This window comes from the organism of the source record quoted next, unplaced genomic scaffold (genome assembly GCF_019419815.1).
Source record: "Pyrus x bretschneideri cultivar Hongxiangsu unplaced genomic scaffold, Pyrus_bretschneideri_v1 Contig36, whole genome shotgun sequence".
NCBI lineage: Eukaryota > Viridiplantae > Streptophyta > Magnoliopsida > Rosales > Rosaceae > Pyrus > Pyrus x bretschneideri.
Genome location: NW_025999679.1, coordinates 4,448,980 through 4,474,460, shown reverse-complemented (window position 1 = coordinate 4,474,460; position 25,481 = coordinate 4,448,980). Strand labels below are relative to the sequence as shown.

Here is a 25,481-nt window from a genome sequence, read left to right as displayed (position 1 = left end):
TGGATGAGAGTGGTTTTCTTCTTGCCGTTTTCGGATGAAAATGAATGCAACGCCAATATCTCTGAATCTAGGGTTTACTAAAATTTAGTGAATTTCATGCACTGAATCATTGATTTATGATTTCATTTCTCTGATTTGGGTTGTGCTTTTTGCTTCCTTTGATTTTGCATCTGTGTAATTATGTGCTGCATGTTTTTTTTTAACTTCACAATTTTTTCCATTTAGTATCGATGTACTATATCTTTATGTGATGTTATTTTTATATTTTTCTCTTGACTATTATACTTGAACTGTTATTCCAAGTTTACATAATATTCCTTTCCTTCTTTGTTTATTTTTATTTTTATTTATTTATTTATTTTTCTTGTTTGGAGTACTTGTTAAAACGTTGGTCACTATGGTAAATATATACAATCCAAAATATTGAAATTATTATAGACATAACAGAATTATTAAATGGATGTTTGCATTGATAGTACAAAAAGGCAATGACAACTTAGAATCACTGATTTGTTCAATCTTAATATATTTGTCTTAATAATTTGTACAAAAATGTTAATACAACGTACGAATTGAATAGAGACAAAAAAAAAAAAATCATAGTTACCCGCAGATGTCGATCCTATGTTTTCTTGGTTTACTTCCGTTTGATTTTGGACTATATTGATTGAGTTCAAGCGGGTTTGATAATTGGCACGTCGTCGTATTGAAATTCGAGGCCGCTGTGATGAATTCATAGATTGTCGTCTTTGTCTTTGTTGATTGCTCCTATGATTTTGCCTTTGTTGATTACTCCTACGATACCTTTGGTCTGACTGTTGAAAATTGTGAATATTTGTTTGTCCAAAGTCAACTTCTTCATTGCCAACCTACATTGAGAAATTGCTAAACAGAATGAATTTTATTTTATTTTTGAAAAAGAAGAAAAAATATATCATCTGTACAAAAGAGGAATAATGCAGATAAGGTAACAACCTCTGACATATCGCTTCTATCAATTCCCTCCATACTTGATATGTTGGAGTCCTCCAAAAATCTTAAAACTGAAATTTCAATTTGATGATTCTTAATAAAGGTAAATGAACAAAATTTACGTACAGAATATGGGCAAAATAGATAAAAATGAAAAATGCATAAGTAACTTAAAAACTGCACATAAACAGAAAACTTTAGCTGTGGCTGTTAGGTATTCCTCCCATTTGCGGATCCAATTGAGCTAATTTTCCGGAGCTTACCCTATGTGAATCATAGGCACCCAAGGGAAAGCAAATATTTGAGAGGCGCAAGCATATTTGCATAGCACTTAGATTCCTTTCTATCAAACCCATTCTTCAGAAACCATTTAAAAAAAGGGAGGTTGGTAAATTTCAGTTCTTACATATCAAATCTCTTTTCATAACACACCAATCTCTGGAAATGGTGGAAATTTAAAAAATGCATAAGTAACTGCACATAAAAATAAAACTTTACCTGCTGCTGTTAGGTATTCCTCCCATTTGCAGATCCGATTGAGCTAATTTTCCTGAGCTTCAACCACGGACCCAATCATGAATCCCTAAATTTACCCAATCTTAACAACATGAAGCTTTTGGTACAAATATTTAACGGAGCAGTAAACTTCAAAAGCAAAAAGAGTTACGAAAACAAATAGAAAACATAATGGTTAAACATACAACAAAACATGGAAGAGAAGCACAAGAGAATAAGACCATTTTAAGTCAATATGTATGTTGTAAGTCTTTGCTTCTTAGTATCCTCTTAGCTACTGTGAACTCTGTTTCTGCAAAGTAATTTAGTAATCAAACTTTCAGCAATACAACTAAAGTTTAAAATTTAAAACAATTAAGTAATGTAATCATTAAACGAAACCTAACACTAATACTCTAAAAGTTTCGTGATATAGGCCCTAAATCAAAGAAAAAACGTTCTAAATTCATTAAAATGGCTAGCACACCTTAAAAACAAATAAAACCTAACCATTTATTTTATACTGCTGCTTAAAAAAAAACTACAATTCTTGTCTTCGGTAAGCCTCACATATTCATCATCGGGGTGTTTTATTTTATTTTATTTTATTTTTTTGGGACATTTCAGCACCTGAATGCAATGACATTACCAAAGTCTATAACTGTAGAAATTAAGAAATAGCATAATTAACATTCTACAATCATTTCATAAACTGTAAGTTTCATCAAAAGTCTGGTACCAAGAAACCAAGTGCAATACAATCGAATGTAATACTCGGATAAACAAAAGAGAGACCAACGTCCCTCCACCAACTACCCATTACAAAATATGCATAAAAAAATAGATGATGATCAAAGATCGAAGCAACAAATGAGAAAATTTTCGAGCAGTGCAACCATGTAAATGAAGAAGGAAAAAGATAAAAGTACCGAAAATGCAGATTAAATGAACAAAATTGATGTACAGAATATGGGCAAAAGAGATAAAAATAAAGAATGCATAAGTAACTTAAAAACTGCACATAAAAAGAAAACTTCACCTGCTGCTGTTAGGTATTCCTCCCATTTGCAGATCCGATTGAGGTAATTTTCCGGAGCTTACCCTATGTGAATCACCGGCACCCAAGAGAAAGCAAACAATGAGCAGGAAAATAAACTTATTGGCAGAAAGAACATAAAAATGCAAATCTCTAATCCGTCTATACATCCGGTGACTTACCGATGCGCATATAAACGTTCATCGATCTGAAAATCTCTAATCCGTCTATACATCCGATGACGTACCGATGCGCATATAAACGTTCATCGATCTGGAAAAAGTAGCCTTGCCAAAACTGAAAGAATTTCAAAGCAGTTCTTTCTACCTGAAAGAATTTCAAACGCCCAAGATCAGATTTTACATTTCACAATAAAATAAAAACCCAAAAATTATCAAATTATAGAAAACCAAACCGAATTTAAAGAAAATGCGCGGGAGAGATTTTACAATAAAATAAAAACCCAAAAATTATCAAATTATAGAAAACCAAACCGAATTTAAAGAAAATGCGCGGGAGAGAATATGGAGTGGTAGGTTGCAGTTAGAAAACAAAATGAATAGAGTTGTACGTGGAATTGTGTGAGGAAGAAGTTTGATCAGAAAATAGGGGAATAGAAGATAGACGTGTGAGTTTGAAAACTGTATGGAAACTGCTATGCAGTTTGAAAATTAAACGTGCTAATCCTGAAGATTTTTCTCCCCACGTTGGTTGTTCTCTCTCCTAAAATGGAGGAGTTATCTGTTTCTTTTTCTTTTTCTGTTAATAATACAAATTTTATATTTTTGTATTCTGACAAAAATGTCCATGAGTTTTTTAATGTATTATATTGTGTCGGTTTTTGTTTTTTTTTTTGTTTGAGGGTTATTTTAGTCTAGAAACTTTTGGTGAAGCCTTGAGACACCAAAGTTGATTGCTGGCTTTCTAATATTAAAGATAAAACAAATTTTATATTTTTGTATTCTGACAAAAATGTCCATGAGTTTTTTAATGTATTATATTGTGTCGGTTTTTGTTTTTTTTTTGTTTGAGGGTTATTTTAGTCTAGAAACTTTTGGTGAAGCCTTGAGACACCAAAGTTGATTGCTGGCTTTCTAATATTAAAGATTAAAGATAAGCATCTTCAAAATGTCAAAACTGCCACTTAAACAAAACTGCCTCTTAAACATGTAACAGTAACAAATGACAGCAAACTCTCTTCAATTGAGTCTTCATTTTTTTATGTGGCACTGAGTCAATTGATGGCAAATATCAAATTTATTAAATTATTGTTTATGGGTTTATATTATATATAATGAATGTTATTATGTTTTTCAAATATTTGATTAGTTGCCTCAATTATTGGACCCCATAAAAGGATAAAAAGATTTATTAAATGACATTATTATTTAACAACTAAAATTGATAAAGAATGCAGAGATTTCTTTTGAGGGAGAAATACTAAACTCAGACCAATGCCCTGGAAGAATGTTTGTTCTCCAAAGAATCAGAATGGTTTAGGAATCAAACGGATTGATCATTTTAACAATACTTGTTTAGCCAAATTAGGTTGGAAATTTTTAACCAACAAAGAAAATTGGTGGGCTAAAATAGTAAGTAAATACTTACGTAAAACCGATTTTTTAAATTCGAAGATTAAACAAAACTGCTCACTTGTTTGAAAAGGCAGTCTTTCTAATAGAAACATCATTCATGAGGGAATGAGATGGATTGTGGGTACTGGTGAAGACATACTCTTCATGACTTATTATTGGGTTTTTCCTTACCCCTTTTTCATTTAATTCCCGTGAATGATAGGAATAATATTGATTGGAATCTTAAAGTAAGCAACTTTATAGTTCTTAATAGTTGGGATAACATTGAATTAGCTACTATAGTTGATGATGACATCATTAGAAAAATTTGTCGCATTCCCCACCCTTTACAGGAGTCAAGGGACAAGTTAATTAATTTAGGGCTTAACCAATAATGGAAGCTTTTCTATTAAGTCTGCTATTTGGCTACAAAATCGGAACAATCACTCTAGTAATCGCCTTACTTTGTTAAAGAAAATGTGGAAGCTAACTATTCCTCCTAAGGTTAAAATGTTTGCTTGGCTTATGATTTAGAAAAGATTGCAAACCAGAAAACACTTAAGTCATTTTGTTAAAAACATTGATGAGTTATGTCCATTATGTAATACAGCCGAAAAAGATTAATGTCATCTCTTTTGTAATTGTGTTTTTGCTACTAAAGTTTGAAGCTTAAGTTTTGGTGGTTTTAATTTAACTTTTGGTTGTTTTAATAATGGTAACATAAGTAGACCTGGCATTTCAAACTCGACCCGTTAAAATGAGTAGGATGAGTGTTAAACGGGTCAGGTGGTTAATGGGTCAACCTGTTAAGCACCCGTTAAATAATAGGTCATTTTGGATGAACCCACGAAACCATTATTGAGGATTTTTGTGTAATTTCAGTAGTCAATAATGAAACCCCTCACTCTGAGTCTCTGTCTCGCATTGCACTATCGCACTATACGCCGTCACTGAGCTTCTGGTTTTGGTTCCCGTTTTCTCCCTCATCTTCTTCCTCATAAATTACCACTCTCTCCGGTAAGCTCCGATTCACTTCCACCTCTTCTTCCATGGCGATTACTAGGGTTTTTGTGTGATTGGATTGGAGATTTGGGCTTTCTAGGGTTTTATTGTGCTACTCTCTCAATTTCTCTCAATTTCCTTACTTTATTTCTGGATGATCATTAAATTACGTGACTTAATCGGCATATTTTGTGTTTTTTTCTCGTTAATTGGACTGTTTATGCTATATGGTTAACTGGGTTTCAATGATATATCCCTTTTAATCCTTCTAGAGAGAATACATATTGGAATTAGATTCGGTGCTATTTCATATTCTCAATTCTTGCTGGAATGCAGATTGGAATTAGTTTACTAATTGTAACCATTACTTTTGTCATGCATTGAGGATTAGCTGCCATTGGATATTCGTCTATTTAGCAATTATAATCTTTCAAAAGTCTAAAAAGATTGAATCTTTAAGCCACCCTTGAACTTTTAAGCCACCCATTTCCTGTTATTAAGCACGACTGTATTGATCCCATTTTAATTTTCCTAGCTTAAAGTTGCATGCTTGGAACCTGATATGTTAATTTTTGAGCTAAACTTCAGCAGTTGGGTGCTTTTTTGGGCTGCAATATATATCTTCCAGGTAGTATAAGGTCAAAACTATGGTAGATGGGAGTTAGGCCATTTGGCGCCCACCCCTTGCTCCTGAATTAGAATTCCCCTGTTCTTTTAAAGATATTTTCTGTGATGTTTAATAATTAGGATGGAAACAATTTTTTGGTCAGATCTTAACATCGTCTCGTGGTATCATCAATTTACTCAACAGTTCTATGTTATTGCATACAAGTTCTTTGTGCATGCTTATTTCGGAATACTCTGGTTGCCCTTCTAAGTTTCTAACAATGAAGGCATTCATGAATATTAAGAGGTATTTGTGTTCTTCTGGTTTGGTGTTTTAGTGTATGAAATGTCAAGCTAATAAATGGGTTCTTTGCTATACCTGCACTGCATAATAATTTCTCAAAGTACCTCTTTCTTGAAGGTCTAAACGTACGTTGCATTGCAATTAATTTTATGCAGTTATGCAGATACAAACTCTTCATTGCCGTTTTCATTTCATTAGAGTCAAAGTAGCTAATGTTCTGCAATTATTACATTGCAGTTAATGTTTGATCTATTAATTTTACCATGGTTTTGCTTATGGAATTGCATAAGACTAGTGAAACATATTCTTGTCCATTTACACAGTTTATTCGTTTATGGTTAGTGCAGATGGATATCGATGAAGAGAATACTGAGGTATTGGAAATATCAACAATCAATCTAAGTGATACGCAAGGTACAACAAGTGCACCAAGTTCTTCAAAGAGAAAGGCTAAAGGTATACGAGCAGGTAAGATATGTCAAAAGAGATCCCATGTTTGAACTTTGTTTGAAGAATTGCATGTTGGTCCTGATGAAAAACAGCATGCGAAGTGTAAAAACTGTGGGATAGTTTACGTATGTGAAAGTAACTGTGGAATGTAAAACCTTGAATCATGGATTCGTGTAGTAAAAAAACATCACATTGATGTGAAGAAATCTCAAGTTGGATTGCGTTCTCCTTAGTTTAACCATATTAGTTTTTTTGAGCTATTGATTGAGGCTATAGTAAAGCATGATTTGCCTTTTAGGTTTGTTGAATATGAGGGCATTAGAACTTTGTTTAAATATTTATATCTCATGATATCAAACTGCCATGTAGAAATACCGTTAAGGAACATGTGTTGAGGATGTTTGCAGATGAAAAGATAAGACTTCGAGATTGGTTAAATACAATTAAGGGGAAGAATTTGTTTGACATCTGATCTATGGTCTTTTGCTGCAACTGATGAATATCTCACAATCACAACTCACTTTATTGATAAAGAATGGAAAATGTACAAAAGAATTTTAAATTTTTGTCATATGCCTCCTCCATGTACTCGGGTTGCTTTGTCTGAAAAAATTAATGCCTTATTAGTTGAGTGGGGGATTGAAAATAAACTGTTTTCCATTACTTTGGATAATGCCTCTACAAATGATTGTTTTGTTGAGCTATTGAATAAACAATTAAATTTTAGAGGTTTTCTATTCTTGGATGGAAAGTTCTTCCATGTTCGTTGTTGTGCTCACATCCTAAACTTGATACTCCAAGATGGACTAAAGGAAATTGATTGATCAGTGACGAAAGTTGGTGAGTGCATCAAATATATAAAGTGTTTAGAAGGGAGAAAAAAATAAGTTTTTGGCTTGCGTTGTACAAGTAGGGTTGGCCGGTAGTAAAGGAGGGTTGAGACAAGATGTGCCTACTAGATGGAATTCAACTGCTTGATAGTGCTATTTTCTATAGTCATGCATTTCTCAATTTGGCACTTGTTGATTCTAATTTTAGTTCATGTCCTTCCTTGGAAAAGTGGGATAAAATAGAGAAGATTTCCAATTTCTTGGGGTATTTTTATGAAGTTACTTGCTTATTTTCCAGAACAAATTACCCTACATCAAACTTGTGCTTCTCAAAAGTGTTCAAAGTCCATTATTGTATTCAAGATGCTATGGAAGATTGTGATGATTTCATGAGACGGATGGGGAAGTTATATGAATTTGTAGTTTGAAAAATATTGATCAAAGTAGAGTTTGATCCTTGCCATAGCAGTGATTCTTGATTCTCGCTATAGATTGCAATTTGTAGAGTGAGGTTATGACAAGCTTTATGGTAAGGAGTCAAGAGAGTTGAAGGATGTTAGTGGCACATTGTTTGCACTCTTTGCTTGTTACATGAATGAGGTCTCTCATCTTCTTGTATCCAACCCACTTAATCAGCCTCCTACTCAAATAAAAGTTGGAGACAAACTTTTTGAGATAGTATTTATATTTGTTATTCTCTTTTTATACTTTTTATTTGCATCTTTATATTGTACGTTGATGCCTTTGTTTCTATTTTATTTTTATATGTAGGAATTTGATAATATTTACCAAGATGGGTCAACTTCAGTTGAAAAAACTGAATTACATTTATGAAGCAAAGAGACTCGATAGAAAACAAGAGTTGGATATTCTTTCATGGTGGAAACTGGAGCAATTTCGTTATCACGTACTTTCTCGTATGGCTTCTGATGTCTTAACAATTCCTATCTCAACTATTGCCTTGGAATCAGCATTTAGTATTAGTGGTAGGGTGCTTGATCAATATCGAAGTTCTTTGTTGCCTGAAATTGTTCAAGCCTTGCTATGTACTAGAGATTGGCTTTTTGGCAAAGAAGGTAAATTTTATAGTACTTTGTATTTTTTTTCCTTATATAATAGGTTATAATTGTTTTCATTTTTTCCATTTATGTTTAGCTTTAGAGAAAAAGGGTGCTGACTTAGAAGAACTCACTAAAGAAATTTTTGACATGAGCCTTAACGAGAACTCGGGACAATGCTCCAATAGTATTAGTCTTGATTAAGCATTAACTTGTTCTTTTAAAGATATTTTTCTGTGATGTTTAATGATTAGGATGGATTGTGCAAGATTAATGCTTACATTTATTATGACAAGCTTCTTACTAATGGAAATTTCGCTTGTCAAGGAAATATAGTTCCAATTTAGTCCCTTGCATCATTTTATTACGTCTCTCCGTGCTCTCTAACTAAAGACCTTAAACCATAAAGGTGAATGTTTTGAAGGCAAAAAAGTAGCAGAGGATGCAATGCAAGAAGAAGGTTGGCAAAAAAGCAGCAGATGATGCAATGCAAGAAGAAGAAAGAGACCCACTGTAGACTTTGTAGTGAGACATTGATTGAGACTTAAGAAAGAGAATTATTGTGTTTTACTTAAACAATTTTCTGATCTATGTTAAGATTCGGAAACGCATGTAATTGATAGAAAGTCGAATTCCACTATAAAATGGGATTGTAATTGATTTGGATGATGTTAAGAAAATAAAAAATAAAATAAAAGGTTAACGAGTGAAACGGGTTGAAATGGGTGACCCGATAGCTTAATGGGTTGGGTTCGGATGACTCGTTAAATTAACGGGTCGGGTTGAACTTGACCCAAACCTAGTAAACCCAACCCATTTACAGGTCTAAACATAAGTACTAATGATATTTTTTTTGAGTGGATGGAATCCTTAAGTTCTAATGATAAAGATGGCCTTTCTAATCTTAGTAAAGTAATTCTGAACTGTTGGCAAATATGGATGGAAAGAAATGACTTGGTGTTCAGAAGTGTGCCCCCGATCCTGACGCGTTGTGTTTTTACAGTCAGTAGTGTTGGTTTGGCTTTTTTCAAGGCTAATGGGAAGTGTGACTCCAATGAGGCTTTACCTATCTCTTCCCTTATTAAATGGCATCATCCTAATTGGTATGATGTGATTAAATTCAATTTTGATGGTTCAATTTCAAATAATCGTGCTGCTGCTGCCTTTGTGCTCCGTAACAATAATTCACAGGTGATTAGGGCGGGGGTTCTTAACCTTGATGGCGCTACTTTTTTGGTAGCAGAAGCGATGAGTTTGCGAGAATGGCTCCAGTGTGCTAGGCGCAAGGGTTTCACCAAAGTGATGGTGGAGGGGGACTCTAAACTCATCATTGAAGCTGTGCAGGGTCACTGGGGGATTCCTTGTAGAGACAACTCTATAATCAATGATATTCGTATCCTAGCTTTGTCTTTTAGTCATGTTGATTGGAAGTACATTTTCAAGAAGGCAAACTTTGTTGTCGATGCTTTAGCTCACCTTGGTCTCTCCTTCTCGAATCCTCATTATTGGGGTTTTTGTTTACATGATGTTGCTCTTCCTGCCTTTAATTTTGATTGTATTGGAAACGGTTGTACTAGAGGTTTCGTGCTTTAATGAATTTCTTTGCATAAAAAAAAAATAAAAAGACATTATTATTTAACATATCGGGTGAAGCAAAATATTTTACAAAATGTTAAATTGGCACATAAGCCATCAAATATCATTTTGATGTTTAAAATTTGACACCTCCTTTGGTAAGTTGAGATTTTACTATGGGAAGTAGCTCAACTCTTAATAAGTCTTTGTAAGGTGGGACCTTTTTACTTTTATATCTTCAAATGCCCGCTCATGGGTGCAGGATTTTTTGTGACGTGGAGTACGTGTGAAAGGAGAAATCGTGCAAAAACTTATAAAAGGTAGGGCAACTCTACATATTGCTAATTGATTTTATAGTAGAAACTCAAATTTTTTCATAGTATCAGAGCAGGTTGTCTCACGTGTGAAACTCAATAGCCCTCCATGTCACCTAATTCGTGTTGTCTATATGTTTGGCTTGAAAATTCACCACACATGAGGGAGCGTGTGATGATGTGAAGGTAAAAGAATTTCACATCGGTGAAAAAAGAAACATTGCAAAGACTTATAAGATGTTGCTCTACTCTTATATTGCCAACTTTCTTCAATTGTAGCTAGCTAAATGATTGAAATGTTAATTTGGCTAGCAACTTCAAACAATACTAGCTACTTTAGATTAAGTTAAAATACTTTAATATTAATTTTTCCTAAACTTAATAATCCAAGCCATTTATCTTCTCTTGAAGCCCATCAACAATGCAATTTTACAATTTTTAATGTTTAGCAAGAATTTAACTCTCTCTTTTCCCCTGGCTAAATTTAGCTAATTAACATTCACAAAGTTAAGATAGCTAGTCATTTAGGTAAGCCTATTGAAGCTTGGTTTTTTTACATTTTTGTTGAAGTAACCAAAAGGTCTCATTTAGCTAGACTGTTGGAGATGCTCTTAAACTATTACATGATGTTACAATTTGTTCATATTTAATGCGCATATTTCTTAACCTGCGAGGTTTAAGGGGAGAAAGCTCCTCCTTGCTTCTCTCGAGAAACTGTCACTTTCCCCGTCGTCACTCACCACCGGCGACAACATGGCCGGCATGATCTCCCGAAGTCCACCCTCTCTCCCTTTGTTTTGTTTTTCCTGGTCACCATCTCCTCATATCGTCCACCCTCTCTCGGAGCCCTGATCTCAACCCACCAACGTGATTCTCCATCCCCAGCTTTCATCTCCCTTGCTTAGCATCTCAAAAATAAAATAAACAATGGGTTGAGTTTTGGAACCAAATCATTTTATGGTCTCTCTCTTCAAGTTCATTATTTAAATGGATATGGAAGTCGAGAAAAAGAAAGATAAATTATAATTCATAAATGGGGAGGAGGGGAGGCAAGGAGAAAGGCAAAAATCACACTTTTATTGTCAAACTCAAAACAGGAGCGAATTGGTTTTTACACTCCGCTGTACACACTTTTCCCATCCTCTCATAGCAATACAACCTAAGTACGCATATGCAAGCCCCCTAATTTTCTCTACCAAAATCAATTCCGAACCCCGGTCAAACGAAAAAAAGATTTCGATTTTTGAATAATAAATTGAAAACTGACTGACCAAATGCAAAGCTCACAACAAACCCGTCACCACAAAGAATACCAAGAACTAACTAACCAAAATGCAAACCTAGACATTCACACCAACTCAAAATGCCGACGAGGGGAAACACAGAAGAAAAAAATCGTTTGTTTCTGTCCAATCATGAAAACTAGCTTCTTTGGAGCAGCTAAAAATGCACTGATGCTGTCCCTTTCCCTCCTGAGAAATTGTGTTCCCCCACTGTAGGAAGAAAGAAAGCAAAATGTTAATCAGAATGCTTCCTTGGTTAGAATTAAACGAAAATCAAACTGTAGTTTTTGTAAGGAAAGATTATGTACAGTTGGTGGGCAAGCATTCCGACGCATGCAACATAAACTGCAGCAAGCTGAAGAAAATGAAGAGTACGAAGATATTCAAAACAATTGAAGGGCCATTTTAAGCTTGTTCTGTTTCCACTTGGGAAACTTATGGAAAGCATCCTTTGCCATCCCGAAATGCTCCCTGAACTCCTCTGCTGACAAGTAAATCTGCTTGTGCCAAACACACATATATAAGGTTGGAATCGAATACGTATGCTTATGATGCTATAATCATTATATGGAATTCCAGTATGTTACCTCTCGCTTCGTCACATCAATATCTGTAACAGGATCTTGTGATGTTGTTTTAAGGCGTTCATATGGGTAAACTGGGAGGTTCTCATCTTCTGCTTCACCCTCCTTCACATCTTCCTCTATGGTGAGGGATTCTAGTTCACTGCTCACAGAATTCTCCTTGTTATTCGTTTCCTGTTGTTTTGGTTTGGGGGGCCCTGGGCTCACTGCAGCCATGGAAAAGAATGCTTCAAATTAAGTACCTCTTAAGGAACTGAGTGCTTCAATTTTTAGTGTGAAGGAGGGAGCTTAACCAATACTTACCTTTCGGCGATCTTGGTATATTAGATTCTCTTGCTGGTCCTGTTTTCTCGAAGCTAGCAGTGAGTGCTGCTATAGCTGATGATTTTGAAGCCAATTTTGATGAATCTGGAGTCACAGATTTGGGGTACAGCTTTCTGACCATTGGAGGTGGAGTTGAAAGGTTTCGTGCATTAGCATTCTCAAAAGTAGCAGCCAGTGCATTAAAAGCTGGAGATCTACCCCTCACACGAACTCGATCGGGGCTGAAAGACATGCTTCTGGAACGCTGTGATTTATCTGGTACACTAGACCTTCCACCATAAGATACTGGTGCTCTCCGTTTTGGTTTCTAGTTAAGCATCAGATAATCAGGCAATAAATAATATACGTATTAATCTGAAAACAAGATGCGACAAGTTGCATGTGTACAGTCAAAATGTAGTAGTGCCACACTTGCATTAACCACAAAGATCTCAACAATGTGCGAGTATTGATGGTTGACTAATATTATGAATACTAATCTTTCTTTCCTATTTACTTCCTGTGCACTTGGATTACACCTGTTAAATACAACTTTTTACCTATAAAAAAGTAAATTGTGACTAAACTTTCATATAGAAATTTATAACACACAAACACCGTGGCTAGCAACTCCGGCATACACATTTGAGCGTCCTAACCCACCCTAAATAGAACCACCAAATGGGATGGCTCTTACGCAAATACGAGGAGATATGTGGTACTTAGTCAACTTAATTTGGCCTTTCAGGTTGCTCTGGAAAGGTGCTACAGCTATGTTTTGAAGGGATTTTATCAGATCAGATGTCAAGCGCGCAAAACTTTACAGACACGGAGAACTTAATGTCCCAAGTTTTACACATTCTTTGAATTTGTGAGACAATCATGGGAGATCGTCAATATTTACTTAGAACTGAAGCCAAACAAAACACCAAAAACCAATACATATTGATATAATATTCTCCATGTAATATCTCACTACAAGATATGGGAGATCGTCCACTGAATTTGGGGTTGTAGTCAATATCCCATAGACTTAATGAAACTTTAAAAAAATTTCGATCAGGTATGCCATAGAAAATTCAAAATAAGTATAGAAGTGAACAAACTCATAAGATTACTCACGATCAACTTCTAATGCAATCAATACTACAAAAGAAGGCTTACATCTAGAGTTGGAGTACCCCCATTTTTCAGTATAGTAAGCTTCCTTTGGAAAGAGTTCCCATGCATCTGTACCAAGAACATAAGGACAATCAGATTCTCGAAAAGATCTCCAATTGTGGTGACAACTTGATAATGATTATAGGACTCACAGCAGATATTGCAGAGTCCCAAATGAAGAAGCGTGTGAAGAAAGGTGGCTCACTTCCTTCCATGACAATAAATACTGAAGCTTCACGAGATAATTTTTCCATTAAAAAATCATGCTCAAGAAATTTCTGTGAAAAGTCAAAATTGCCAAGAAATAGTAACATTAGAAAGTCTTAAAGATAGTTCACACAATGACAATTGTTAGCCAATATGAGAAACATAACACTCAGATTAAGTTTCTACTGAAAGTCAATAAAATTTCAAAGTGAGTGACATGTATCTTAAAGGACGGTTGACACAGTTGTACTAATATTACAATCTCAAGTCAGATTACAAAATTATTCAGGTAAATAATCGTGTGGAGCAATATTAGAAGTTTCAGTATATAGATTTAAGAGTTTCTATTTCACGGTGGACAGTGCACATCAGACTGAAGGGAAAAAAGACATTTTGATTTGATATATAAATACTAGCATGTGAACAAAAATACAGCTATTGCTTCAAGACGAACTATAAAAAGTCGTACCTCCCCAATAGTTAAAGCCTGCATCCTATCCTTGGATTCGACCTGTTGGCCGACCCAAATGAAGATGTCTGAGTGACAATCCAAGATGAATATATCTTCAGTCATCAAATCATCCTGGGTGAAGTTGTATATCTCTACTACCTGCAACAATGACTTCAGTTTAAAGCTGTGTGCAAAGATAAATCCAAAGTAAGGTTCCATAACTTTGATCAGTTGATGCAAGAAATCTCAGTATTTCATGCAAGTTGAATATTTTAATCACCTCATTCTTGAGTTTCATAATCTGTTTAAGCTATGATTTACGGACATGGACAGAACCATCAACTATCATGTGTAGATAAAACCTAAACAAAGGGATGAGCTGAATATTTTTTTTTTTGGTTTTTGACTAATGTGTGCAATACACTAAATTCGATAGTATGCGAGCATGAAAGATCGAAAATTAACCATGTTGATTTATCATGTTAGAAATGCAAAACACAACCCTTTATAACTTTATTTTGTTTCGATTACAACCCTTTTTAACTTTTCTCAGGTAACTGAAGCAAAATTTTTTGAAAGTATTAGTATCCCAATGAATGTCTGAAACAGGGGCACAAGAATGTCATGTTCTTAGGTTTCTGAAAAGGCTGCTTTTTTAGAAGCAGTATCAAATCATAAGGTTACGACATAATACAAAAAAATACGTACATGAAACAATAGTATAAACAATCGTTCAAAAAATTCCTGTACTTCATGATACATATAACTGAAAAGATCATGCATCTTGCATAGTCTAACATTCATGTTGTGGATTGATGATTCACCTTTATACTATATATTTTACCCTAATCTTAGTATTAATTTATTGATTATTTTGGTGAGATTTTGATACTTTGAATTATATTTCTAATGTAGCACATTTGACTTCCTCTTGAGGATAAAGTAATCAAACGGACGAATTTTGTAGTGATTTCAATCGGAGATGTTCATGAGTCTTTCAAGTTGATTGTATCAAAGTTTCAAAATTTTCTACTCAGCATTTTGACCGTGGCAATGAAATAAAGGCCCAGTGCGCTGTTTTCCCAGATTGACGTTTTTGGATGTTTTGGGTATTTTGGAGGTCAAGATGACATATTTTGAGGAAAATTCCTTCCAAGAATTTGTTGGGGGATGACTTAAGCTTTCAAAAGAGACCTTTTGGGGACCAACCAGAGTTGATTTGGTCGGTCAAAAGTCTGATTTTCTGAGAAGTCCGAATTCCAGTTCAAATAGGAAACCTTTTATTTGCTAGTTTATTATTTTATTATGTTTCCTAGTTTTATTCTAAGACCTTTTCTAGGTATAGTTTTATTTTGCATTAGTATAAAGGTATTATATTAACGCCCCACAAATTGTTGAATAAACTCCACATACTTAATACACCTCATATTTGCTTTTTCAATTAAAAATTATCTTAATGCACCCCACATATTTCCCCATAACACCCTCACACCTCACATTCTTAATATACACATTACATTTTCTACATGCCATATTTCCCCATAATACCCTCACACCCCACATTAGTATAAAGGTGTTATATTAACACCCCATATTTTCTATACACCCCACATTTCTCAAATCTTATGAAGCTTTTAATTTGGACAAAAAATGCCGACTAAAATTTCGACAAAAGATGCCGCCTAGGATTTAAAGCATATGTGAGTTGTTTTCAATTCCACCATTAAAACCCTTGTCATCTGTTTCTAATATTTGATGGTAATTTTAGGTGTTTAATTCTTCATGTAATCCCTAAAAGATGAATACGAACATAGAAGCTTGAATAACGCATCAAAAGCAAGATTAAATAATTATCGATGTCGTCAAAATCACTAAAACAATAAAAAATATGAAGTCTTACCTCATGTGAAGCTTCCGAAACATCGATTTCATGTTTCATTTTTCAAAAATAATTTTTCTCAATCAACATGTTTGTAGTTTCATTAGTTAGGGTTTTATTCAACAATGGAGGATCAGACGGGTTTTGATAGTTGAAAAATAAATAATACGTTAAAAGTGGTTTGGGGTGTATATAGAAATATTATTTTTTTTAACCGAATAAGGTCAAAATTGTCATTGCATAGTGGGGTAAATAATATTTAATATTAAATTTTAATGTGGGGTGCATTCAACATTTTGTGGGGTGCTAATATAAAAAGCCTAGTATAAATAAGACTATTTAGCCATGAGAGGGAAACACGCACTAATTGGGAGAAGTTGGCTAGGGTTTGATGATTTGTATTTTTCTTTCAAGGTGTTTTCTATCCTTTTTCTATTTCAATAAAATTCCTTTTGTTTTATGGTTGTTCGTAACTAATTTCCGTTTTCTAGGGCTAGGCCATGAGCCTTAGCATGAATAAGTAATCTTTATTTAATTGTTTATGATATTATGCATGCATAATTTGAATTATTAATCACTGTTTTTAAACTGTCTCTATGTCTTAATGCTTAGCTACCATTAGAATGTTTAGATAAGTAATCGGATGCTATTAGGTCGGAATATCACCGGAGAATTGAGTATTGCTTCTTATGGTTAATAATTGCAATTTCACCTAAGGCGAATATCACCCTCTTAGGGGTTGCATGGTTTTTCAAAGGGTTTTCACAAAACTCAATGAGTCTTGCATGTTCATATTTGATCTAAATATCACAGACGGGTTGCATGTTCGATACACACTCTTGCTTAATATCACAGGAGAATATGCATTAGGAAAACCTAACCTTCAAAGTTTCATTTGTAATTCATAAGTAATTGGTAAAGTTACATAGGAATGTTAGGGTGACGGTGAAACCCTAGGCTTTTACAAATTGATTTTCAAAACCGTTTACTTTTGTTTTGTTTACTTTGTTGATTTATTTAACAGTTTTTATTTTAAATTCGTTTTTAATATTTTAATCACAAAATCAACATTTTCCGACCTTTGTTTTGAATAATTAATTAAGAGTTGGTTTTAAATACAAATTATTCATTCAATCCTTGTGGAAAACGACTTTGCTTGAGTTCCTATACCATACTACGATAACCTTTTACTCTTGCAAAAGTGTTTTTATCCCTACTTTTGCAGGTGGTAAAAATCTTATCATGGATTAGAAATGATAAACCGAATTATGTACCTTCAAATTTCCTGAAGTTCGATGTGCAGCGTGGTCATAGTCAGAACAACAGAAAGGGGAGAAAAAGGTCAAAAACTTCAAGGTTTAAACCAAACTGAAGATAGAAAAATACAAGATATGAAAATTTTATCATCTAGCTCAGATAAGTTTCATACCATTTGAGAAGGTGCAAGAAAATAGGTGAGGGTCACTTTCGGAAGATCGTACAATCTTTTGGCTGGGATACTCAGTCTTTCCTCCTAACAACTCCCAAAACTGTTCAGACTCGGAATTTTCCTTTTGCGTTTTCGACTGAAGATCCGGCTGTAGACAATTGAGACAATGTAAGAATGAGATTAATAAGTAGATGATCCCATTAAAAAAACATACATTATAAGGACCCCTTCACACACAAAACAGATGTTCAATAAAAGAATCGAAAGCACCCTCGTGAAATAAAATGTTAGAAGTTGAATCAGCCAAATCGACATTAGTGTAGTTCACCTGTGAGTAGGATGACAATATTTATACAAATGGTATACATGCAACGATGCATGTCACAAGAGGGGCCAGCCTTTCTACTGTTAGAGATATATACAAATAAATATCTCACCTAGAAAGGTCTATCTTCTATAGCACTTTCTATAGCTAAAAGAAAACATAGAGGATAACCTTTATTAAATCGAGCTGCCTCTCAACAAGTTCCTGATCATCTGAGTTTGTGAGGCTTCCAGACCAGGTAAAGACAGTTGAGCCACTATGTAATATATAACAGTATGAGGAATTCAAAGATGATGCAACCTGATGGAAGGGATTAAGAGGAAAAGGAAAGAAGGGATGATTGTTAACATAACTTCCAAATACATGACAGAAATATACAGGTCTACCTTCTATAGGTATCCTTCTGCTAACAGAACCAGGAGAGAAAAGAAAGAAAGAAAGAAAGAAGAGACTTACTGCGTCAACTTGTATTGCTTGCATATTATCAGGTCCAGATCCCTGAACACGAAATAATGCAACACCATCTTCTTGATATGTCTCATCTGGAACTTCTTTCTCCACAACATAACTTTTGTATCCATCACTGAGACCACCCTGATAGAATTCACATAGTCCATGTTGTGGTAATTTGAAAACATGCAATTATGATCTAGTGATGATTACAATAACTGTCTTTCTTTTCTTTTACTTCAAAATAATTTCCCCCATGGTGGCATAGAATTCACAAACCTTCAAAACAATTATGCTTTGGAAGATTGAATAGAACTGAATTGGTTCATTTCCTTCATAGATACGAGCCTACAAATTAGGGACAAAATATCATCAGTAAGCAACAAAGAAATAAGGACATTCAATTACATCAGTGTATCAATGGCATCTTTAGTTGAAGGAAAACTACCTGGGCAGCAAGAAACTTCATTGACTCAACCATCTTGCTTGCTAGTGAAATAGCTGATGCTCTTTCTTCCTGTTTTGAGTATAAGATCATATTTAGTACTCATATTTAGTAAGCCTTCGGCTAAACTCTACGAACAAATATACATCTCCCTAATCTCGGAAATACGTCACATTGCAAGTCCATGCCAGACCATCAATCACATTGCCAGAAAATACTAAAGTTTTGGAAGCAATCTGATTTAGGTTGAAAATGCCTGATCTCTGTACTAATTAAATTAAACAGAAGACATCTTTCAAGGTCCCTGGACTTTTTAAGGGAATTGTTGCAAAGCCTTTCAATAGTTTATGATATTCTGAGCACGGTGTCAAGATTAACAAGATGCTTGGTAAATTATTACCTCAACGCTTTGCTTTCCAAACCATGTTCCTATAAGATGTTCCTCTTTATCCTCTCCTGGATATGCATAATGGAAAATATAGCAATCTCCACTGTAAAATTTTGATTGATCAGAAGATTGAAGGCTAATCTTTTCCTGGCCATTCACACGCCAAACCTGCCAAAACATGATATTCCATTAGCAAGATTGTTGATTGCATAACAAAAAAGTGGACATGAGGTTTATTTTCACATATCTAGCTCAGTTCCTTCTGCGTGCGGTTAAGGTTTTACGATTCATCAAATATGCACTTCTCAAAACCTAAAAAGCATTTCTAAATAATGAATAAATATAGCAACAGTAATATGGAACTACAGGAAAAGCAAAACATAGAATTTCCAAATGAATGTTCATGTTTCCCTGAGACCTCATTTGTGATGAGTCAGAGATGGTTCTTGTAGAATGTTAAAACCCCTTAGTTTTATGGTTAGAATTCAAAACTAAATATTAGGCTAACCAAGTTAGTGGTATTTCCATACAATTTATGAATTGATTCTGAAGCCTTCTTTTATAGCTTCCTCATATACATAGACAACTTTTATATCTTCCTTTTTAACAATTTTGAAAAGAAAGACAAAAAGAGTGCAGTCAACCAGCTTTGTGGAGTTTGTGTTAACAAAAGAGGTTCTTGGTTCAAAGGAAACTTTTCCATAAAGAGTTGAACTAACAAACAAGTACTACCACTGCTACATAAGAATGGTTACCAAAGGAGCCAGAAAACTATGAGAAACATCAAAAAGTGCAATAGATACAGATATACAGCACCTGCAAGTTTCCTGTGCAATCAATGTATGGTTGAGGTTCTTCTTTTACAGGATCAGCTTTCAACAGACCCTTCACATTAACCCCTTGACGCTTTAAGAGTGCTGCAGAAAGAATGAGAAACAGCAGAAGTGAGATTTTGCTTGGTTATGATCATAAGAACAATATATGTTGCAAGCAAGAACAAGAAAATGAAAAAGAAGAAGAAAAATCAGAAGCAAAACAGTTCAATGACTGACCTGCAACCTTGCCCCTACCATCTTCTGACACAGCTACATCAGCTGTTTGGGGCCATGAATCGAATTTAGACCTAAACATTACTGTCTCAAAGCCCTCAATTACACGAATTATATGGGATTTCGATCGATCAGGACCATGAACTAACTCCTACATGGTGAAATTGACAGAAAACAAGGGTTACTGAGGACATACATCAAGATGCAATGTTGATGATAGATGGAAAAAGAAAAGGCAATGATAGTACTTCTGCAGCTCCACTGGCACTCCTTCTTTCATCAAGAGATGTATTTCTCCCCATCCAAACAAACACTTCCAACCCACAATCTAGAAGATAGCACTTATTTGTGTCTAGCAAATCCCTCGTTAAAGCATCACCCTCAACTGGTTCTGCCTGTCCCTTCTCAACACTTAAAAGGAAAATATCTTTCTGTCAGAACTACAATATCGTTGGATCTCATAATTCATAATCACAAATGAAACTTCACTATACTAAACGAAGTTATCATTATTGCAGACAATGCTGCAAGTATCTGATTTCTGTTTTTGTCCAAAAGAAGCGAAAATGAATAGATTTTTCAAATGGTCAAAGAGTTGGAAAGAAAAGAAATGGATGACTACATGCACAAGTACACTTATGAATATGTATGACTATGAAGTAACATATTATGCCTTCTAAAAACAATGAGGTCCACTTAATATGGCAGAGATCCTTATAAGATTAAACATAATAGAAAGGGGTCAAATTAGATGGAAAATTACCAAAGAAGCTGCGTAGGATAAGAATCAAAACTTTTGTCCTCATCGGTGGCTGTTTTCCTTGGAAGTGGAGCAAAACCACCAAATAAACCCCAAAATTCTCCACTTTCAGCATCAGCCATCAACTTTCCATCCTCTACATAAGTAGATTGACTCAGTGAGACCGAATATGATGGTTAAATATCAACATTGAACTTTCCACTATGTAATTTGACTTACCAATGGAAGCTATCTCACATTTCCCATCATGATATGTGTCTTTAATGTACTGGACAACTTCTAACGCCTTAGCTCTTTCTTGAATAGATGAGTTCGAACCATTAAATTGAAAAATTTTAGACTTTGTATCCAAAATAAAAATGTCATCATGGCTGAGTGAAGATCGAGCAAAAGCAACCTGTAATATGTATGCGTTAAATACGTACACAACTTGCACATATACATGTATGTATGTGACCATGCATGTGTTATGCAGATCAAGTCTTATTCATCATCAGCAGAGAACATATGCATATAGACTTGCCTCTTTGACATGGACAACATGTTTTCCTTTGCACACAAACAATCGTATCTTGTGTTCTTCAGCCACAGCATGTTTGAACCCAGATGCAACTCCACCCTCTTGAGGTATGATACATGGTTTGAAAAAAGATAGGAACTTGGCAGTTTCAGTGACCCTGTACTTCACGATACTGGACAGCACGTCCCCCAAGGGTTGCATCTAATTCAACTGTCTTGATGGCTGCAGCTCCAGCTTCATCCTGTTTTAACATATCCCCATGTCAGAAAGATATGCTGAGAATTCAAAATCAGATAATAACTTCGATAGCGTAAATTGTAGAGTTTACCTGAGAAGTATCCTTGCCAAGCCAATAATGGATTTCATGCCGCAAAGCACCACTTTTTGAGGCTGTTGTCTGAATAGGAAGTTAATCAACTCATAAGTTAGTCAAAGTCTGAAAATGCACAAAACAGAAGCTTAACGCAAAATATAACAGACTGAATATCCAGAATACTAAAATCATTTGATTAACTCATATTTCACAAAAAAACTTGTCATGTGGCTCACATCACAACAAAGACAAGGTATGGTTTTAAATGTTTAGGGAAACCAGCAATCACAAAGAAAGCTTCTGGAGGTTGCAGTATACAACTAAGAGTGATTAAAATATATTGGTACATGAGAAATGAGTTTGATTACAATCTATTTACTTACTTTCAGGATCACATAAGAGTCCCCCATAAAAAACTTGCCATGAGAGGATTTTGGGACAGGAGCAGGACGAAAGTTTTCAATGCGCCATATTTCAAGTCCACTATACATTTTCAAGGAGATAACATAAAAAACATACAAATCCAAACTTAAAAGAGCAGAAATAGATCAGCAGCAACACTATGGTAACAGTTGCTGCCTTTATGTTTGGTTTCCTTCATAAATTGCAAACACTGCATTGATCAGAAACCTACATCAGAAAGACATATGTCAAAAATTGTAAAGAAGCTGAATATTTCATGAGATAAAGGATACGCCTTTTGTCCAGCTCCCTGGAAAGCTGGATCCAAATCTCTCATGGAAACAGCCATTATGTTCTTGCAGCTGTATCTATTAACTTATCCACAACTTGGCAAGAAGGTTGGCGTCAAAGCCGCCTCAAACAATTCTGCACTACAAAAGAGCATACAAATGAAATGATTGATTACCAAAAAATTCAGATACAATTCGGTACCCCTTGCGAATTATTCTAGTAGATAGGGACAATCCACATTTCAGAAATAAGTGTCAGTTATTTGTTTGGTGAAGCACTGAACAAAGTTTATCTATACAAAGACAAAATGAACACATACTGATTACTACAACATGAAAGTTACCATAGAGTCAACAAAGATTGTCATCATATACATGTGGATGCAACATTATGGCTTGGTTTATTCAAACAGTTAGGAATGCACTGAAAGTTTAGCAGGATTAGTACAGAATGCTCGCTACATAGGTACAGTCCTTAACGTCAAAGACTATAAAGCTTCACACAATGCAGCTCCAACCAAAATGCATAACATCCTACTGGAAGATTTTAGTCTAGTTATTCACAATTTTTTCTGTCCAATCCTACTAAAACTACCTTTGCAGGCCAAATGCAATAAATAAATACTTAATATAGCGAAAGGAGAAAGGTACATAGAAAATAAACGATATTTAACTGAACAAAGAGGACAATGGAAAATTCAAAAATGAAGCAAAACTGGTTATTGAAAACCCAGAAAGCATTTCGAATAACACAGACAAAAAGTGCAAGTGAACCATTAATGAAAATAGACACAGAGGCAGAGAAGCAATTCCCATTTCCCACCCAGGTCACATTTTAACACACACACTCATGTGCGGCCTCACATGCACCCGCACGCATTCACATTCACAAGAGTCATGGCAGCGAAAACGAAAGGAGTGAAATAACTTCACTGATACTCAGAACCGAAAAAATTAAAATTCTAAGACCATGACGGAGATATACTACGAGTTCCAGGTTTCAAATTTCGGGACCACTAAATTAGAATATTTAGCTCTAAAAATCATGGAAAATATTATTTAAACAAGTGCAAAAATTAAAAATCTCAGCTGAAATTAAGCAACAAAACACGGTGATTTCGCTTGGATCAGTGACATTCAATCACAACACACCAATCCGATCAAACTCAGATCATCAGAACATAGAAAAATACTCAAAACCCATTTTTTTCTAGTAATTTTACGATTAACAAAACATGTTAAATGGGTTTATCGCATTTAATTCAGGAAAGAAAAAAAAAACCCCAATGAGCAAAACATTGAAAAACTACAAAATGGTAAAAAACCCATAATCGAAAGCTTGAATTTTGAGCATACCTGGAGGTTTTTGGCGAGAAAATCCCAACTGGAGGAGACCCAGATCCAATCTAAAGACGATAAATTACAGAAAAAAAATCAAGTCATATGCATTTCTGGAAAATTGATAAAGTGAGAAAGGGTGATGGAAAATAAAAAAAAACAAAAGCTGAGAGGAAAGAGAGTAGAGTGTGGGGGCCGCAGGAGACGAAGAAGAAAATGGAAAACTGTAGAGAGAGAAAGGAAAAGGTGATGAGAGAGAGAGGGAGGGAGGTTGGAGGGAATGATGAGCTGCCAGGCGTGCTTATCACTAACGGCACAAAGCACAGATGAACTGTAAATTCCCCTATTGAATTATATATTTTAATTTTTTTAGAAACATTTATAGTAATTAATTATTGTGACTTCTGCCTAATTTATGCTTACTTTGCAATTTTCCCATTTTTTTCAGGTGAAAATTTGTTGGGTTTTCAGTATTTTATTTAATCACTTGATCGAATCCGTTTAGCATTTGATGAAATGGGTCTGATGACAAGGCTACGACATATAATACGAATTTATGAATAGAAGGCTCATACGAAAACGATCAACCAAAAGAAACGCTAATTACCTATCAAATTTGGATCAATCAGTCAAACATGTGGAGATTGTTGTTGTTGTTGTAGCTTCTGCAGCAGCTTGGTGTTATCTGCTGTGTTTTTATTGGCATTTTCTACGACTATCTTAGTTGTATCAAATCCTTTCTGGGTTCGAATCACTTTTTCATTTGTTTTTTTTTCTGTATTTTTGTAAATTTTAGTAAAATTATAAATTAATTTAAGAAAATGGAAGTAAAAGGGAAAAAATTGAAAGGAAAAAAAGGATGGAAAGGATGGTCCGAGAAAGACTTGATGGCTGGTGGTGTGGGGAGCTGACTTCCGCTCTGGGAGGGTTGATTTGGAAAAAGAGAGAAAAACTGGGAAAGGGAAAAGGTCGAGCACCGCCCATCATTCCTACTTTTGCCCATAAACCCTAAGGTGGGGCTTCATGTTAGGGACTCTCTCTCTCTCTCTCTCTCTCTCTCTCTCTCTCTCTCTCTCTCTCCCCTCCCCTCCCCTCCCCTCCCCTTCTTCTTACACTCTTTTAGTAGCTCGAACTGTACTGATTATTCTCGAATAAACACTGATTATTTAATACTATGTTTGATACTTTACCGATAAATAGTACTGTTATTATTTTTTATAAAACTCAATTTCCATATTAGTTTTAAGAAAAAAAATTTGTTAATAAAATGAAAAAAAAATGATAGAATAATCCTTAGAACAATCCACAAGGGAGGTCGTTTTGGTCTAAGGAATGGGATCCCCGCCTTGCTTGTTCATGAGCTGGGACCAAGATTGAATGCTCGCCGAAAAGAAATTGCGAATTAAAATACTCAAAAGTAGAAAACCCAGAAACCCAAAAGAAATCGAGATCTGATATCGCAGTTTTAGTATTGGGTTTTGGCTGTGCGGGCTTCCTCTCTTGTGGAGTCCTGCGTTTCGTCTACCCAGCTGGCTTTTCTTCCTTCTTGGGCTCCTCCGTCGTCGGAGCCTCTAGTAGCGGTTGGGAAGGAGGAAGAGACAGAAAGCGCAGCAATTCCTTGGTTGAGGAGTTCGCACAGGAGCAGAGAGTGGCGTGAACCCGACTAATTATACGAAGGTATTACAGAG

General features: G+C 35.0%; 1 protein-coding gene and 2 long non-coding RNA genes across 4 annotated transcripts; 1 reads left to right on the top strand and 2 right to left on the bottom strand.

Annotated features, from left to right (window-relative positions):
- Window positions 1-423: 423 nt before the first annotated feature.
- LOC125480793 lies at window positions 424-1,033 on the bottom strand. Its single transcript, XR_007261058.1, has 2 exons — window positions 976-1,033; window positions 424-869 (listed from the first exon to the last, which is right to left on the bottom strand). It is a non-coding gene; the product is annotated as an uncharacterized LOC125480793 (long non-coding RNA).
- A 3,877-nt stretch (window positions 1,034-4,910) lies between these two features.
- On the top strand, window positions 4,911-8,987 carry LOC103949361. Of its 2 annotated transcripts, XR_007261043.1 has the most exons (4): window positions 4,939-5,094; window positions 6,337-6,457; window positions 8,041-8,345; window positions 8,737-8,987. It is a non-coding gene; the product is annotated as an uncharacterized LOC103949361 (long non-coding RNA). The 2 variants fall into 2 exon arrangements; XR_007261044.1 differs by lacking the exons at window positions 8,041-8,345; window positions 8,737-8,987 and having other exon boundaries at window positions 4,911-5,094; window positions 6,337-7,887.
- A 2,287-nt stretch (window positions 8,988-11,274) lies between these two features.
- Window positions 11,275-24,297, bottom strand: LOC103949359 (villin-4). Its single transcript, XM_009360469.3, is given in 25 exon segments — window positions 11,275-11,709; window positions 11,808-11,996; window positions 12,087-12,289; window positions 12,387-12,714; window positions 13,551-13,616; window positions 13,700-13,825; window positions 14,224-14,364; window positions 17,359-17,369; window positions 17,514-17,661; window positions 18,010-18,138; window positions 18,295-18,432; window positions 18,568-18,636; window positions 18,737-18,805; window positions 19,134-19,289; window positions 19,938-20,038; window positions 20,174-20,321; window positions 20,419-20,581; window positions 20,934-21,066; window positions 21,150-21,327; window positions 21,454-21,600; window positions 21,602-21,691; window positions 21,779-21,847; window positions 22,147-22,246; window positions 22,459-22,596; window positions 23,812-24,297. Coding segments are annotated over 23 exon segments (2,883 nt in total). The 5' UTR covers window positions 22,515-22,596; window positions 23,812-24,297; the 3' UTR covers window positions 11,275-11,709; window positions 11,808-11,882.
- Window positions 24,298-25,481: the final 1,184 nt, after the last annotated feature.